Source organism: Lichenostomus cassidix, chromosome Z (assembly GCF_008360975.1).
Source record: "Lichenostomus cassidix isolate B80296 chromosome Z, HeHo_3.0, whole genome shotgun sequence".
In the NCBI taxonomy this organism is placed as follows: Eukaryota; Metazoa; Chordata; class Aves; order Passeriformes; family Meliphagidae; genus Lichenostomus; species Lichenostomus cassidix.
The window spans coordinates 35,126,901-35,146,557 of NC_139511.1; the positions used below are offsets into that span (position 1 = coordinate 35,126,901).

At 38.8% G+C, this 19,657-nt stretch overlaps 1 protein-coding gene across 1 annotated transcript in view; it reads left to right on the plus strand.

Annotated features, from left to right (window-relative positions):
- Positions 1-19,657, plus strand: part of CNTNAP4 (contactin associated protein family member 4) — a 204,814-nt gene that overhangs the window by 24,561 nt on the left and 160,596 nt on the right. Inside the window, exon 2 of the mRNA XM_085042316.1 lies at positions 19,432-19,542. Within this exon, the coding sequence (XP_084898442.1) occupies positions 19,432-19,542 (111 nt within the window). The remainder of the gene's footprint in view (positions 1-19,431; positions 19,543-19,657) is intronic.

The window sequence follows — 19,657 nt, forward strand, 5'->3', positions numbered from 1 at the left end:
AGTGTAATCATAAGGAAGAAAAATTGCTGTGAGATCAATAAAGTCAATCTTCCCCCATATAGTTGTACATAGTTTTGCATCCAAAATGCTTTAATCTTGTATGCTAACATAATTATCAGTGAAGGCTTGTTAACTTTGAGCACTACAAAGTCTCACCTTAAAATTCTGAAATCAAAGGACTGTTCCAGTGCTTTATTTGAGTTTTGATGTTGAGTGCTTTAAAAAAATAAAACAAAATATATTAATGTTGTGAATAATCTAGCAATACAGTAGGGGACTGCAAGACCTCTCCTATGGAAAATACATTCAGAGATATGGCTGCAGAAGGCTGAATGGTGATTGAAAGGAAGATGTGATTTACTCAAAAGTCAATGAGGTCATAATGACTTCTATTTTTTTCTCCTGCTTATCATCTCTACTGAGGGAAAACACAAAAACCTGTAATGCTTTAGACCAAATAACTATTCTTGCTTTCATAATTTAAAGCACTCAGGAAGCTGGTGAATTGATGACCTAAAATTCATCCTGTTTAGGGGGATCTGCATGACTTTGAGCTGTTATAGAAGGTCCTAAATCATGTCAGTTCTAGCCTTGCACTCCTGCTATACATGTTAAATGAAAGCCTATGTGATTTTTGACACTGGAAGTTTTTGCAGGCAAAGTAAATTTACAAAATTTAGCAATGCTCTTGGATTATTTTGCTTACTTTTAATCAATGTAGATGTAGCTGTGTAACTGTATTATCTGAGACAGTTGTTTCTGGTTATTTCATGGTTATAATGAGACAGGGTGAGAATTAACTTAGTTTGAAAATTATATGTTCCGGGGAATCCAAATCTGAAAGTGCCACATTGTGATCATTGTGATCAAGAAAAGGCAGGCAATAACTTACTAACAGAAAATAAACTTCTGAGATGTTACTTTTCAGTATAAATAATGTAAAGTTCTCAGAATATAATGGCGTATAATTTTGGTGGTTCCATTCAAATTTTCCTAAATTTAGTGGTGGCTAAGCTGATCTGGAACAGCATCATGCCACTGTGCTTCCTAGTCTGCGGTTTAAATGAGGTTCCAGGTACACAGGTAGCTTCCACAGAACTTGTGCAACAAAACCAAACCAACCAACCCAATGTTCCTTATTTTAAGGCAATTCTTTCCTAAATCACTGTTGAAGTCATTGTGAAAAGACACCATGTTTTAAAATGGGCTGCCATCCACTGCTTATCTACCCTGTGTGGCATTACGTGGCTTCTTTTTGAATTTGAACAATAAAATTTTATTGTAGTCAGAATCCTATGTTCATCCCTTCCTGAGACAAGGAATTTTGACGTCTAGGATACATTTTCTTCAAATCATGTCAAAAAATTATTAATAAAATGTTTGCAAAATAAAATCCTGAAATCCAGTTCTATTCAACATATCTCTCTGCCATCCATTCTTAGAAATGCAGTTAAAAAAAAAAGGAAAAAAAAGCATGTTTTGTACATTATAGAGATGTTCTTTCATAGTAAGCTGTCCAATATCTGACATGCTTTAAGTCACTTCAGTGACTTAAGTTGGTTTAGTTCACTGGGAGTAAGGTTTCAAAAAATCTCTAAAAACTTTGCTTAATAATTTAATTATTAAAAGTGTTAGGGAAAAAGAAAATGAGGAAATTATTTCCCTACTTTGTAAAAGTATTCCTTAGAAAAATCTAAAATTAACTGTGTATAACACTGATGCTACTCCTTTTTCCTTTCACCCTGTGCCCTATTGTACTAATATCCTCATAAACTAAAGTACTAATTTTAATGTTTTCCTACACGCCATAGAACAAATACTATTTTGAGATGCACTGTTCAGTGGTTTGGACATATATTGGGGGATTCCCTTACGCAATTCCTATTTACAGTGCTAAAGCAATCGACAAATGCATATAACACAGAGAAGTGTTTAAGGTCCTTTCTCTGGGCTAGACTGACTTGGCAAAATGTGCTGCCACTATTCTTAGGATACATTTGTAATGCAGTGCCAGACACACAGGCAGGTTCAGCTGAATTTGGGAAGAAATTAAAGTCCTCAATGTAAGAGGACTTCCTTATTATCATTATTATTATCCAAATCACTTTTGAAGTCATAAAGATAAGATATCATAACTTAGAATGGTCTACTGTCCTGTTTTACTACAATGTGTGGCGCAGTTTCCTCCGCTTTGTTTTATTACGAGCAATAATGCCACCAGTGTTATAAGAGATTTTGCAATTATGGTTGCTATATGAAGACTTATCCAAAAGTCTTACAAATAATTTTGTCTCTGTATTTCTTTCATATTGTTACTATTAGCAGTACTAGCAGTTGTAGTAGTATCTGGTTATTCAGATAGCGTTGTGCCAAAATTCAGTTTAAATGAGAAAATTATTTGGGGGGATTCTCAGGGAAATGTCCCAAAGAAATACAACATTAAGTGAAAATTTCACTGCTGAGCATTGAGCTGGGTGGGGCAAATTTGCAAACCTAGTAGGCTATGGAAAGGAACATATCTTCCTCTGTCCTTCCTGGAACAGAGTTGTGCACTGAACAAGGTGTCACTGTTGTACCTGGAACGGAGCAATGTAACACACGAACCCAGTCCAGTGAAAAGCAGCAGAAGAATGTTTATTGTTGTAATTTCTCCTTATATATGGTAAAAACCCAAAGGTGATTGGACAGTGATCACACACCCTCCAGGGTGATTGGCTGAAGTCCTACAACACCCAATTCCAAACACACTGTGTCTTGAATCAAAACAGATCTGGAAAAACAACAGGTGTTCAAATACTATTTACAAAAAAAACCATCTTAGTGTTTTCATATTTTGCATGTGAAAGAAAAAGTTCTCATTAAAGGGCCTGTGCAGCCACAATAAGGAGTAGAAATTTGCCCCCCTGATAATTTTCCTGTGCCTTTTAATCTTTACTCTTCTGAGATTTGATCAACGTCTACTGGATTTCACATAAAATATTGATTTGTTTCATTTTAGAGTGGAAATAATAGTGATAATTATCTGATGGTATGGACTTTCACGTTTTCATAAGAAGAAATTTTACAAATTCTTTTTTTTGTCTTCTGTCTTAATTGAAAGTGAATTTAATGTGATTGAAAGTACCTGGATAAGAACTAGGCATTATTTTTCCATGCAGGTAGTTTGGAATGTTAGCTCTCAGAATAATTCTTCCAAAGCATGCAAAATATAATAGTGTGTGACTTCACTCTAGCTGAAGGGGCAAGTGGGAAAATGTCACCAGAAATGAAAAAGAAGTATGTTCCAGCAAAACATAGCAATTGAGAATGCACTGTATCATGCAGCGGCATGCAATGAGGTGTGCAAGCCTAAGCTTCAAGATTTTTAAGGAGTGCGTAACATTTCTGCCGTAAGTGCTTGCACTTATTTTTAAATTGTACCCTTTGCAACGTGATTGATAGATATGAGAGTTATGTGGAGATATTTTCTCTGTTTAAAATTTCCCCTTCTCAAAGTACTTAAAAAAATCAGTATGTTTGCATGGACATTCCTTTGAAATAGAGAAATCTCTATATTTCTAAATATAACAAGCTTTTGTCATTGATGTTCCTAATTTTTTTTTAGGTTTCCATTGCATGTTTAATGACACCAGATTTAATAATACATGCCAGTGAAGCTGACAGTCTATTACGTTGCTTACTCTACAAGATGATACCAGATCTCAGTAGATCCCGAATATCAGAAAAAAAGAAAGTATTACTCCTTGAGGTCCATGCATGTCCATGCATTCTAAAAAGTTCTTAATACCAGTATTCTTCATTGGCATTTACAAATTATAAAGTTGTTAAGAAACATTTCTGTGAATAGGAATTTTATTTGGACTTTGATGAAGTTATAATGAAAGTTTTTATTGGCAGAAACTACCTTCATAAAAATCTGGATATGATGTAAGAAGACAAACTGATGTAACATCTTATGGGTTTTGTCTACTGCAGGACATTAACTCAGGCTTGTAGGATTCAGCTTAAACTTAAAACTTCAAGTAATAATCTGAAGGAGTAAACGGCATATTAATTAAAAATCAATGATAAAAGCACTTCTGTTATTATATACTTGTATAACTCTCAGTCATGTGAGGTGTTGCTGGGTAAAACTTTGATTAAAGAATTGCCTTCTGTGTTATGAATATATGAAATCTTAAACTCTATAAAAACTGGCTCAATGCCAAGCTCAAAGTGTGTAGGTGTAACTAAGGTGAGATCACTGGAATGAACTTTGTTTAGAAGGATGCCTAAGAGACAGGTACTTCATCTAGTCCTGTTTTGTCTGCAGCATATGCTGGGATAAAAACTGCATGCTATTAAAAATAAAAGGACTTGGATGAAGGGATAGACTGCCTCCTCAGCAAATTTGATGATGATACAAAACTGGGATGAGTGCACCTGGAAAGGAATAAACCCGACAATGTATACAGGCTGGGGACTGACCTGCTGGAAAGCATCTCTGTGGAGAAGGACCAAATTGTCCATGAGCCAGAAGTGTGCCCTTTGAGGCCAGGAAAGCCAATAGGATCCTGGGGTGCATTAGGAAGAGGATTTCCAACAGGTCATGGGAGGAGATCTTGTTACTCTGCCCTGGTGAGTCACATCTGGAGTGCTGTGTCCAGTTCTGGGCTCCCCAGGAAAATAGAGACATGGAACTCCTGGAAAAAGTCCAGCAGAGGACTATTAAACTGATTAGGGAACTGGAAAATCTCTCTTATGTGGTGACCTGGTTCTGTCCAGGACAGGATTAATTTTTTGCAGGGGGGGAAATGGCCAGGACCCAGAAGTTGTTCTACACCACCTCATATCATCTTCTGGGAATGGGGGAGTGGCTCCCTTCCATGTCAGGTAGCGTGGCAGAGGGAGTTTTTGTGTATTGTCAGGGGTTTCTGTGAAGGATTAGCAATTGCATGTGAATTGCTTGTCTCTTTTCTTTTACACTTCACCATTAGTGTTTTTACTGTTATTGTTCATGTTATTTTGCTTTTGTTTCCAGAGCAGGTTGGAAACAAATTTGATCTAACATTGTATTAGGTTCGGTGTCACTGGTCAGTGTAGTAGTAGGGAGCTTTCGTGGCCCCCAGAAGGCCCTGCGGACCTTGCCAAAGGCCTGGCTTCAGCCCGCCCTGCTCTCCTACTCCGCCTCTCTGGCCGGCTCAATCGACCCCGGGTCGAGTCGCTGTCGGTCCGTGGTAGAGGAGTGAGCCCAAGAGCGGGGAGAGAGTGACCAGCTTCTTGACCCCGAGAGTAAAGAAAGTCCAGAGAGTGAAGGTCTCCAAGGCTCGGTTTTATTGATGGAGCAGTGGAAGCTTGAACATCGGAAAAAACCCTCAGGCAATTGAAGTCACGGGGAGCTCGGCACCAAACACAGAGGGCAGGTCCTGAGCAGCCACGAGGCACCAAGGGCCAACTCACAAGGCAACAGGGGGTTTTAAACACACACACGGGGTGTTCCATGGGCGGAACAGCAGGGGCGGAGCCAATGGGCTCCGGTACAGAGTTGACGGGCAAGCGGGGAAGCAAATCACAATAAACTGGGGAGGGGATACATGTAAACCAATGAGGGAGCGGCAGCAACAGAAGATTCTAGCAGGGGGTGGCAACCCCCTAGAAGATTCTAGCAGGGGAGGGGAGAAGGCAGGGTAGCAGAACTTTAAACCAGTAAACTCATAGAAAACTTTCCGGGGGAAGAGTAGGGCGGTTCAGACCCCAGCCTCTGCCGAGTCCCAGGAAAGTGCGTCCTCCTCCCCATCGGGGGACTGGACAGCATTTATGGGTGGATTTTGGGACTCAGGATTGGCTTGCTCAGGCCGCCACACCTCAACAGGTCAGCTTGATCTGTTCATGTGGTTTGCTACCAAACCCTGGATATAATCCCATATATGCACTATGGGCTCCTCATGATGCTCTTTTTCAGAGCAGGGAGAGGGTTCACAACTGTTCACAACTGTACTGTGGTAGCAGCTTGGGGCACGATAACATTAAGGGCAATGAAGGTAATTTGGAATGTGTGTTCAGTGTTTCTCTGCTATCCTTACCTTCACTGTTAACTGTGGTAATCCTTTAATAACTGTACCCACTGGAAAGAACAGGGCAGGATTAATTTCTGCAGCTTTTCGGCCCCTTTTCCTCCTTCAAGCCTGTTACAACAGCTTTTGAGAATTTTGAATTTTCCTCTGATGCTAAGGAAAGCACTCTTGTTGCTAGGTCTGCCAGGTCTCCTGAGTGTGGTTCACACCATGTTTAGAGTGACAAAAGAGATTTTTAGAAGGATCTTTAAGAGATCTGTCTCATGAGTGGCATGAGAGGTGGAAGAAAATAGGCCAGCCTTTGAAGGACTCTTCTGCTCCAACGGTTTGGAAATTAACCCCTGAGAAACTACAGGACCCTGATAAAGGGGCAGAGTATTTGAAAGAAAAACGCTGTGACAGCTCCACAGAGGCGGGAAGTTACGCAACATGCTGGGCCCTGGCTGCTACTTATCAAACGCTGCTTGTTACTATTCAGCACCCTCGGGGTGAGGAGAGGAAAGCAGACCAACAGGCATCAAGGCCACTCAAACTGCAGCTGAACCAGAGGAACAGCCCATGCCAGTAGCAGTTGTCCCCATACAGATGAAAAAATCCAAAACAAATCAGTTTGCTGATCAGCCCAAAGTGAGGGATGAAGAGGAAACAGGACCCTCAGAACAGGGGAAAGAGGCAGGGCCAGACATAATCACCTGATCCCTATCTGTGGGTGATCTGAGAGATGTATTAATAGATTTCAGCTGCCAGTTGAACGAGTCTTGAGTTACTTGCCTGCTGTGATATCATGGCCCACAATATGAAATTAGATGGTAGTGAAGCCAAGAAACTGGCATCCCGGTCCTGGGGTGTGGGCATTGACAAGGGGATTGGGAAGAGGACAGAAACTCTTAGCCTTTGGAGGTGACTCCTGTCAAGCATGGGGGAAAGGTATTCTCTCAAGGATGATCTAATAATGCACCCAAGCAGTTAGAATGCAATGGAGAAAAATAGCCAGTGCCTGAGGGAATTAGCTGTGCTGGAGATAATCTATAAGGATTCAAATAATGAGCAGTCCCCTGTAGATCCAGATGGGGTGCAGTGTACACAATCCATGTGGCAGATGTTTGTACAGAGCATGCTGTTGGAGAAGACCAACCCACTGGCACTGATGTCAATGAAAGAAAGAGAAAAAACAGTGTTCCAGGTGACTACCCAACTCTGGGAAAGTGAAGATCATTTTTTCTCCTCCCTGCTGAAATGTGCCTTGGCTGTGGAAAGATTGTCCAAGACTGCAGACAGACTCAGAAGACTCAAGCAAATTAGAGAGGAAATGTTCCATTCCCACCAGATGGAACAGAGTCTCTGCTATTGGCAGCAAGTACCTCATGCTTGAGAAAGAGAGTACACACCATGACCTAACCTGGATCACCACAGAGAGGACATGAGGAAGTGGGATGGAAAACCCATCTCTGCTCTAGCAGCACAGGAATGTGAGCTGAAAGGACGAACAAGTGCCACAGGAAATTCTTCAAGGGTAAGAATTGTCACTCAGCTTCCAGTGGGAAAGTCCTCAGACAGAACAGGAGGGCTGATGTTATTTCTGGTCTTCTTGAACAGACCTCAGTTGATAGTCACAAGGAATAAGCAATGAGTGCTATGACCAGGGCTGGGGGCCCTGCCTCCAACCAGGTGAAGAAAAGGGACAATTGGATCTCTTGGACTGTGCAGATCCCATGCCCTGGCACATCAGATGCACAAGGGTGTAAGGCTTTAGTTGACACCAGAGCATGAGGTACCCTGAGGCCATTGAGATGTGGAGGGACAGAATCCATCTCTGTTTTTGGGGTGACAGGGGGATCAGCTGTTAGTTACAGTCCTGATTGTACTGAAGCTGAAGTGAGTGAGCCTGGCTGGGAATGAATGGCAAAACCACCCCATTTTGACTGGCCCAGAGTCCATGGGAATCCTTGGCATAGATTACCTCAGGAGAGGGTATTTCAGGGACTCAAAACGGAACTGCTGGAGCTGTGGAGACAGGAAATTAGAGAGCTGAATACCTTGCCTGGTCTCTCAGAAGACCCTTCTGCTGTGGGACTGCTGAGGGCTGAAGAACAACAGGTACTCACTGCTACCATATCACTGCACTGTTGGCAAAACCACACTGACTGGGACTGTGGCCCCCACCCATGAAATGATTCATTAATTGGAGACCAAGGGAGTGGTCAGCAAGACACGCTCACCTCTTAGCAGTCCTATATAGCCAGTGTGCAAATCCAGTGGAGAACAGAGACTGCCACTGGAGTATAATGGCCTGAATAAAGTTTGCTTTCACCTGGAGGGGCATGGAGTACCCCTGGAACTGACTCCCCCAGGGGTGGCGATGAAATCCCACCATTTGCTGTGGACTGATTCAGACTGCACTAGAAAAGGGCGAGGCTCAACACTTGCAGTACCTTGAGGACATCACAGTATGGGGCAACACAGAGGAGGAGGGTTTTGAGAAAGGGGAGAAGACAATTAAAATCCTCCTGAATGCTGGTTTTTCCATAAAATAAACTAAGGCCAAGGGACCTGCCCACTAAAGTCAGTTTTTAGGAGTAAATGAGTATCATGATTTAGGAAAGCTACTCTGCAATTTCGTGTTCCCACTGAGACTCTCCAAACCACACTTCCTCTCACTTATTCCATTCCTCCTACCTTCTCTTTCCTGCAGCAGTCTGGAGGGGAGAATTGGAGGCATATAAAGTAAAGATCACAGTTGAGAGAAGAACAATTTCTGAGAAGCAGCAATAAGATAAGGACATAATAACAGTAACAACTCTAAAGACAGAGTGTACAAGAAAAGAAATGTTATTGCTCACCAAGGAAACCTCTGTGAACAGACAACACCCAGCTGCCGTACTACCCCCACCACTCACTCTGGCTTGGAACTGGTGTCACCCAAACCACTCCCTCCAGCATGGAACCAGAGTTACCGCCCCTCAGTCTGCCACATTTGCTCAACAGGGAGGAAGCCCTTCTCCCAAGAAGAGACTCCTTTCCTCTGCCCCCGGTGAGGACATGAGGTTTATAGAATAATCTGACTGTTCTAGCTGTGCCCCCTTCCGACTACTGCAAAAATTAACCCTGTACTGAAGGGAACTGGGACAAATGGCACGATGGGCATCATCAGGTTCCAATGGATGTGGTCAATGAAATAGCAGCTATGTCCTGCCCAATGAACAAAAAGGAAATGCAGGTTTTCCTAGGTGTTGTGGAGTTTTAGAGATGCATATTCCAGATTACAATCAGACTGTAAACTCTCTCTTTCACGTGACATGGAAGAAGAATGATTTTTAAGTGAGGTCCCGAACAGCAAGCTTTAGAGCAAAATAGATGGGAGATTGTTCATGCAGTAACCCTTTTGCCAATTACGACAGGACAAGATATGAAAAATGTGCTCTACACTGCACCTGCAGAGAATGGTCCTTTCTGGAGTCTCTGGCAAAAAGTACCCAGGGAGGCTCCCGGATGACCTGTGGGGTTCTTTTGTGGATACAAAAGATCTGAGGCCTGTTACACACCAACTAGAAAAGAGAGAACAGCAGCTCATGAAAGGGTTCAAGCTGCCTCAGAAGTGATTGTCACTGATGCACAGCTCGTTCTGGCAGCTTGACTGCCAGTGTTGGGCTGGATGTTCAAAGTCTCTTCCACACATCATGACACTGATGCAATGTGAAATAAGTGGGTTGTGCTGTTCACACAGCAACCTCAAATAGCAAACCCCAGTGTCCCAGGGATCTTGAAGTCACCACAAACCGGCCCAAAGGCAGAAATTTCAGACCATCCTCAGAGAGGAGGAGGAAAAGGTGACAAGTCCTGAGGAGGCCCCACAATATAATCAGCTACCTGAAAATGAAAAGTGATACATTCTCTTAAGTGGTGGTTCTTGGCATATTATAGGGATGCATTGAAAATGGATGCCCTACGTGACAAGTTGCAGAAGCTATTGAGGGACAAGGTGGATCAAGTCTGGGCTGAAAGCCATCCAGCTGGCTTTAGATATTACTGAAAGAGAAATGGCTGGCACTCTACCTCTACACTAGCTTGTGGGTGGTGGCAAATGCTCTGTGGGAATGGCTGCAGTGATGGAAAAAGACCAATTGGCAGTGCAGAGGCAAACCCATCTGAGCTGGTGAACTGTGGCAAAACATCACTGCCTGGGTAGGGAAGTTGGCTGTAAAAGTATGTCATGAGATGCACATGTGCCCAGCAGTCAGGCTGCTGAAGAACATCCCAACAAAAGTGGAGTGGATCAAGCTGCCAACATTAAAATGTCTCAGGTGGATCTCGACAGGCAGCATAAGGGTGAATTATTTCTGACTTGGTGGGCCCATGATGCCTCAGGTCATCAGGGAAGAGATGCAACATTAGATGGGCTCATGATCAAGGGATGGGCTTAGCCATGGACTCTGTATCACAGCTCATCCATAATTGTGAAATGTGTGCTGTGATCAAGCAGGCCCAGTAGGTAAAGCCTCTCTGGTATGGTGGACAATGGTCACAGAATCTCTGAATATTCAGAGCTGGAAGGGATCTAAAAGGACCATTGAGTCTTAAGTGAATGGTCCACATAGGGATTGAATCCTACAACCTTGGCATTGTTAGCATCAGACTCTAACCAGCTGAGCTTATCTCAGGTCAAAATACAAATAACGGGTGGCCTGGCAGATAGGTTACATCACACTCCTGCAGACCTGCCAAGTCTGCAGTGCTATGTGCTTACAAAGGTGGGAACAACCAGAGGATGGCTGGAGACATACTCTGTGCCTCACACCACTGCCTGCAGCACCGTCTTCCATCTTAGGCCTTGAGAAGCACGCTTGACAAATACAGTATATGAAAGTAATTGATAAATGGAAATAAAGAGTAGAAGCTGGGAATTAGTTTGCTTTCAGCCCAAGGCATTGACCTCTGCTACCAATTTCTGTGCTTGTAGCTTCCCTTCAAAGAAAAAGTGCAAATTCTGACTGTTTAGAGTGTGTGTACAAAGTGACAGTGGAAATTGAGGCTCACAGAATAAGACCAAAGGAATTTGTCTTATTAAAGAATCTTTGAGGTAACTTTACCACCATTGGTATAAACTTTCGCTTGAAATAATATGACTGATAGTGAAGAAAGGAGATTTGTTTCCTTTGTACGGAGAAAAGACAGAAAGATCTGAAGGTTTACAGCTGAAGGTTAACTTAAGATCTTGTCTTGGAAATCTTACCACTGAACAAAAGGTATTATTCCCTAGCAGTAAAGATACTTAAATTTATAAAAATTATGAAAGAAGAGGGGAATTTACAACTGTAAAAAGCTATTATACACTGTGTGTGTATGTACAAATTACTTGTTTTCTGTTTGGTTTCTGGGACAATTTAAAGTGTAGTCAATCTTTAAGTGTAGTCAATTTAGTATCGACCCTTTTAATCCTGAAATGAGTAAGTGTGTATACTTTTTTGTTTCCTCTTTACCTACAGTGCCATAACAAGGACTTTATCTATACTGCCTTCAGTATTCTTGGGCCTCCCGAGTTTCATTTCTTGTCAGATACTTTCAAGCAGACCAGGGCTAGCATGTGCCTTGGGAGATGACAGAGAGCCTGTTGCCAGAGTAATGGATTGAATGGGGGTGTTTTTTTTAAATTTTTTTTTTTAGGCCTTGAATATCATTGCTTGTTTCCCTGTGAAATCTTGCATATAAATTTTTCTTCAGTAGAAGGGAAATGTTCTTTTAATTTTTAACTTTAAGAATAGGAAGTTTGTTGCTTGGGTGAAATGCAGTCCAACTGAAACTCTTTACCTTTGACCGAAGCTGGATGTAATTAAATCACAGTCAAAGATTTCATTGAAACAAACAAGCAGTTCTTTCCCCTTTTGTGTGAATTTTCTCTGCATCCTCTGGTTTAGGAAAAAGAAAAATGATTTCTAAATACTTCTGGTAAGAAGTAGTGTAAAACATTCTCTCTTTTGGGAAAGATCTGTTAATAAACATGTGATGTTTTACTATCTTTTTATACTAAAAGCATTTTTCAACCTGTAGTCTGTGTTGCCAAGATCCCTACAAAAACTCAATGACAATGCATGATACTTCAGTAACAAAAATGTCAATTAAATATTATTTTGAGTTTATACAACTAAATAAGGCCCATAAGAAGCCACAAAACTGTGATTCTGTGATGTTTGGGAATGTGTTTATCATATTTTTACCATTCTGACTCTTGTTTGAGGAGAAGTAGACCTCTAAGTCAAAAGATCCAAAACTTGCCTATCTGGTAGAAGTTATACCTTTCTACTTACTTGATTTACTGTAGGATACACCTTGAAGAAGCTAATCTAAAAATGTTACTGCAGCATATATGCTTAATTAATAAATTTTGCAGTATGTCTTCTAAGTGAATAAGAAGATCCTAACTGCAAATCACTCGTTTCTCCCATCACCTCTCGGGTCTAATTTGTCTTAGTGTAATGTTTTATTGAATCATATGCTCTTTCACCACTGAATTCACAGACAAAAAAACGTAGCTGGAGTCTATGAAAAAATACAGACTTTATCCAATAATCTTGGAAATTATTATAAGTTTTTTTTGTTTGTTTCAAATCGTAACAGGTATTAGGTGTTAAGTTTTAGTGGTAATATCACCCTTGCCATGAATCATAGGCCACAGGTTTCTGGAATGGACGAAGAGAATTAGGAGTGAGTTAACTCAGTTATTATTAATGGGTACTTAATGTCAATTAATACTAGAGTTGCTGACTTGTGTCTGATTTCTGGGTGCTAAGAACAAGGATGCCCTTTATTTCACTTTCTTAGGGGTTTTCAAAACTCTCTGTGATTTTCATGCCCCTTTTCTGTAATTTATGGAACAAAAATTGTTCACGTAATCAGATAAAAATAAAGAACTAAAAATAAATAAATAAATACCAAAGGAAAACACACTTTCCAGCTATATAACAACCGTACCAGCTATTAATGTACTTTGTTAAGGTAAAAATCACATGCCTGATGTGTATACAATAGAAAAAACTGACTACTAAGTGTCAGAATTCTGTGCTGAATTTGTGTTAACAGCCATCTGGAAAAATTTTATCAGAAAATTGGAGGACTTTGTTTCAAATTCAAGAAAATCACCAGCCCTGCAGGTTATCCCTTGATAAACCTTTTACATTTTCAGAGAAAGGTTGTCAAAATCCCAAAACCTTTTATTTCATCTTGAGCAGTCAGCTACCCTCCTTCTCCCTCCACCCCCTCCAAGAAATAGCTGAAATCTGTTAATGAAAACTTCTGTTTAAATAAAAAATAAATTAAGAAAATCAGCCTGAACTAGTCACCAGTAAAATTTCAGCTTGAAACATTAACATTTTTCAAAGAAGTAAGCAGCAGAAAACCTCAGTGAAGGAAAGCATTATGAACTTATTTGGCTACTTAATGCAGGTGAAATGTAATAAGTGGAAATGCCTGATATATTCAATAAACTCAGCTGAAGAATGGAAAACCCTAGTGGCTATGAATGGCTTCAAGATGCGTGAATAAAACAGTGGAACTTTCAGTGAGTTGTTTTTAAACTCCTAGCTACAAGCAGGCAGCAGTAGACCTGAGATAAGGAAGTCCTAAGGCTCTCTGAACAAGAATAACTTACCCCTGTCTGGGAAGCAAATGCAAGGATAAGCATGTAGGAGCAGCAGTAATGACAGCCAGGTTCATATTAGGTGACATTGCATAATGTGTAGCTCGAAGGCCTGGAACTATGATGGTCTAATTGTCTGTAAATCTGTCGACTTCTCCTCATTTCTCTTACTGATGAGGATTTCACCAAGATCGGCATCAACATAATGGTCAATAACTCTCAGGAAAACAAGGAGAGGAGAAATATCTTTTTATCTGTGTCACAGAAATCTCATCAAATTCAGTGAATCTTTTGAAACTAATTAGAAGCCTGCACACTGACCAAAGACTAAATTACCACAATTAACATATTTAAATGTTCTGTTAGGTAAAGTGACATAGGTGCTTACTCTTAGGGAAAATTAAGCATCTTTTGTTGAAAAGAGCAGATGGGTTAAAGAATATTTGGTTTTCACAGTAACAGGAAAAGGACTTCTTTGAAGTGCACATGACAGAACTATAGATTTAATAAATACCTGTTGGAGGGCAAGTTTTGTGGCAACTTTATTTTAGGTTTTAGCAAACACTAGTCTTCTTGATGCAGTATCTCATGTCCCTTATTTTTAAGAGTCTCATTCCTTTTCACAAAGTCTTTCATCACAGATATTCATTTATTAAAATCTGATAGCAAAGTTGATCCTTCTTCGGGCTGACCTGCATGAGAAGGATGAACATTATTGCACTTCTGAGAGACTCCCAGAGCTATTGCCCTTTCTATTCTGTTCCACTACAACTGCATTTATAGTGGGCTTTAGCTCTTCTACTTGTCTGATGATTAGGTATTTAGTTTTCTCTGCTTGAAGAAATATTGCAAAACTTTCCTTGATTTGTTTTTGTTACTGTTGTTTTGTTTTCATGTGGCTTATTGGAAAGATTTTTTTGTTTTTTTAATATTAAAATGTTGCTTTGCTCTTTAGGTACTCAATATTTTCTTTAAATCCTTGATAAAACTGAAGAACTTGATAGGTATTTAAGGAAGTCAAACATCATAATCCTTTCTTGCTATGCTACTTCTGTCGTCCTTTATGGGAATTTTAATAGTTAATTAATAATTTGATAGGTCATGTTGTTTGAGGGAGTTTTGAGTAAATTGAATTTCATTTAAAGAAAAAGTGTTTTCAACAGTATAATAGCTGAAAATAATTTCATTAAAATTTAAATAAGTGAAATTGCAATATGCTAATTTGTGTATGCTCTTGGGTTGGGATGTTTTAGTTTGAATTAAGATATATCATGAGAAAAGTCAATGTGTTGATGTAATGCATTTACTTTTTAGATAATTATGAACAGAATATCATTATTGCACGTCAACGTGTAGTAACTAAGCACTTCATGTTGACATTTCCTTATTTAGAGTAAATTTATACTCAAATTGAAAAGCATAAAAATCTGTTAGTCTTTATTATGGACCAAGCTGATAATTTAGATAAAGAACAGTAGCCTGACTGTTCCATTCAAAATAAAACCAGTGCTATGTATTCTTGATGTTGCCAAAAAAAAGAGAAGGTTTGTGCCTGTAATTGAAATCAGATTTGTTTCACTACATAGAAATTAAAATACATACTATGGATTCTGAATTAAAAAATGTCAGATTGTCCCAGTATTCTGCTGTTTTTATTATTATTTTTATTTTTGTTACAGCAAACAGCTGCTTTAGTGGAAGAAAAAAAAATTTGATCAACCATAATGTTATAGCTATGATAACTGTTAATATCATCATCATAATAGTTATTATAGTATATCCTATTTGAACTCCTTTGTTGTAGTTCATATGGCATGATCTATGTAATTTTTCATACCTCTGTATTAAAAATTCCTTGGTTTTCTCTGAGTCTGCATAATGAGATAGTATTTGAAGCTGGAAGACAAATGATAGGCATACTTTATTAATGCATCACTTAAGAGTTTTATTCCTATAAAATGCCTCCGTTGCTTTATAAATTTGATTGAACTCACACTGGAATTATGGTGTATGGAAAGGCAAGGTCTTATATAACTTGAACAATTATTCTTGAATAACAGGTAATATGTATTTGTTTATATATTCTTTCCTTCACAAAACCTTATTTGTTAGGAGATTTTTGTGCCTATTACAGGGTTTCTTTGTGGTTTTGGTATCCTTATGTATTGTTTAAAAATAAATATTTATCACAAAATATGTAATAAATGCCATATGATGGACAACTTCTAACTAAAACTCCTCATTTTAAATCTCATGTTAGAATAGACTACTTAAGTATTCCTTTAGCCAGGAGAAGCTGTGTGAAATATCACTACAAAGTCCTACACTGCCTTCAGCAGTGAGATGTGTTCTGTCGTACAGTGAAAGGCTGTCCAAGAGAAATGAAGTCACTAGTAGCATATGGGAAAGCACTGAATTCAAACAGTGTTTCCATTGCGTAGAATGTTTTCCAATGTAACTGAAACCGTGTAGAATTTCCACTCTGTAGAGACTATTCTTTCATTTGTTTTTATTTAATTTGAGAAATGAGTTGATACTGACCATCTTGTTCTTGACAATTTTAACAGTGTTTTGATTTAATTCTGGAACTGATACTAAATGTTGAGTTAAATTGCACCCTGGAAGTTACAACGAGAATATGTTTTAAAGATACATGTGGTAAGCAATAAAGCAGAAGTTCATATGGAGTAATTTTCCTGAAATAAAGCATAGCATCTGTTGTAAAAGAAATGTATAATTATTCAGGGTATATCTATTTGTGATACATTGCTCATTTCTCATATAGTGCAAAGGCAGAAAACTGTATCATGTTGGATTTTGGATAACACTCTTTTTTTAATATTCAAAATTTTATATGCCTTTCTACTATAAATCATGTTTGACAAAAATTATTATACAATAAATGTTAAGGGCTCATAGAATTCTTCTGGGAATATCTCAAAAAAATATATTTGTTTCACAAATACACATGTATTAGGCCATCTGGTTAGCATAATTCAGTAGCATTGATTCCTTTCCAACATGTACATTGAAAAGAAAAAAGATAAAAAATGTAGTTGGCACAAGTAAACATTACAAAGGCAGATGTATCATCCATGCAGTGGAAATGTACCTTTTATAAAAATTTTGAACTGAAATTTGTGAAGACTTTATACCCAGGGGTGTTGTAAAAGTAGTATGCCTGCTGTTGTTTATCTACGAGTGCTTCTAGGTATTTATGGCATGGTCTCATTCTTGGTGATTCATTTCATAACTCATGCCACCTCTCACCAGAAGATCAACATTTAAAATCTGAGGCATATGAAAGAGATAACACATTCTGCTGCATCTAGCTCTGCAATTTTCAGCACAGGAAAGACATGGACCTGTGGAGCAGGTTCAGAGGAGGGCTGAAAAATTGTTCAGAGGGATGGAGCAGAACTTCTCCAGAACTTATAAGAAAAGGCTGAGAGAGTTGGAATTGTTCTGCCTGGAGAAGGGGAGCCTTCACTGAGACCTTATGGTGACCTTTCAATACTTAATGGGGGCCTGTAGGAAAGCCTGTACCAATGGAACAAGGGGTAATTGTTTTGAGCCAAAAGAGAGTAGATTTAGACAAGATACAAGGACGAAATTTTTTATTTTGGGGGTGGTAAAACATGGGAGCCATTTACCCAGAGAGGCTGTAGATGCCCCATACCTGGAAACATTGAAGATCAGGTTGGATGGGGCTCTGGAAGATCTGATCTAGTGGAAGGTGTCCCAGCTTATGGCAGGGAGTTAGGACTAGATGACCTTTGAAGGGCCCTTCCAACCCAAACTGTTCTGTGACTTCATGGTTCCGTGGTAGTATATTATGCTAATAGATTTGAGTAAAAATACCTTTTAATTTTCACCTCTTAATACTCATCTTGGAATCTAGGCTTACAATGTAGGCTTTGGCAGTAGAAAAAGGATCAGTGACGCTTGAAGTGATCCCTTGCATCTATCAGTGTAAGTAGCTCTCTGTGGGAAACACAGCATCATCATATTCTTCTCTTTCTGCTGTAATTTATGACTAATAAGTTCTTTCTCTTTTCTGTGCTGTAAAGAAACCTTTCACTAATGAGATCCTTTTCTAAGACTTACCAGTGTAATGCATTTCCTCATAAGACCTTCATTTTTTTTCTTCTTTTGTGCTTACCAGTTGGACAATTTGTCCCAAGTATAACTGCTTCTTTCACCATTGCAAATCTAATCCGTGGATAATGAAGTGAAAAAATGAGTTTGCAGTTAGACAGTAGAGAGTAGTTATAAAATTTTTCCCTTTTTATTGTATAAATCTAGAACAGGAAATAAGATTATGAAAGTAAGAATAATGCTATTTTTTTTCATTAGTGAAGTTGAATTTGGTGTATGTGGGTTTATCAAGAGCAGTTAACAAAACTTATTGTTTCTTATGAATGGTTATTATTTATGGTATTTGAGAAAACTTTAACAGGCAAGGCCAGCATCAGGCCTTTCCTTCAGAAAGATCTTTCATCAAAGAACCAAATTAAACAACTTCAAAAAAATTTTTTGAATGTGATAAAATATCCCCTTGGGACATTCTTATAAAAGTCTTGCTGCTAATTAGAAATATCTATAATTACTCATCAGAAACACTTAATTATTACTGGCAGGAAAAGGTTTTGTATTAATTAATATTTATGATTTTTGACAGTGAAACCTGGTAGACAAATGGAAGGGTTAGATCAAGAAGAATTCACCTGTGACTTGTCAGTTACCAGTTGCATTCAAGGAATGAATTCAAGGAATTCAAGGAATGTGATTGTCCGGAATAGAACCACTTCATAAAGACTAAAAGTTGACATAATTTGTTCTTTTTCTAAAGAGCAGTTGCCAGCCTTGTATAGTCAGGGAAGGACTTGCTTGCCTTCTCTGAGTTTTTTAAAAAGTTAATCTTCTTTCAGCTAAACTGGATCAGATATTGATTCTCAATTGATACGTTTCAAATTTAAATGGAGAATGAACCTATACCCTGTAGAGTAATTCAGCTGGAGAGGCATTTAAAGCCAGAGTATTGATTATTATTTGCTTGTTTCTGCACAATTGATTGTTAACTCTAGTTAAGTCTTCTTTTTCTGAAACATTCAGGTTTTGTTCTGGATGATGTTAGGACTGGCATACTAATAATTGTAAGATAATGATTTTTTGCTGTGTCTTTGTCAAACACGTATACCATTGTCAAAGCAAAATATTTTCCTTTTGTCATACTTACAGTGCTTAAAAGGGATGAGATGGCTTTTTTATATAATTTGGTTCAGTTTATTTGGCTATTTTTTTCTTTTGGAAAAAGCTGCATTTAATGTGGTTTCACATTAAAAGGGATTGCAATGACCAGTGCTGGCATCAGGTCTAAAGCAAATAAAAATAATGTGCTGAGGTTGTATCTCGGTATTGCAACAAAGAATAGAATGTGTCAGTTGCTATTCATGTAAATTTTAGTGAGTGAGCAGTGAACCATTTTTTGATGTAATCTCTAAAGTTAAGTTAGAAGTGTATTAGTACAGCCAGTTAAAGGATATAATAAATGACAGTCTGGTAGTCTCATGAGATTTTGGGTAAAACTCCCCCAAACTTCTGCTTCAGTACTGATACATTTACACAAAATACATCAAGATGAAATATTTAGAGATAGGCTGGTCTCAGATACAGAGTTGATTCTGTAGCTGTTCCAGTACGTGGTGTCTGTTGTATTAACCTGAATGTGATATTTTTCATTGGCAGATAATTGTGATGATCCATTGGTGTCTGCTTTGCCTCAGTCATCATTCAGCAGCTCATCAGAGCTGTCTAGCAGTCACAGCCCTGGATTTGCAAGGCTTAATCGAAGAGAGGGTGAGTGAATTTTACTGGTTGATTATTAAATCTGGGTTGAAATTAAAACAGTTTAGATATCCAAAAGTATATGTTACTGTTTCAAGTAATTTTTGTCTGGTGTTTGTATACTGAC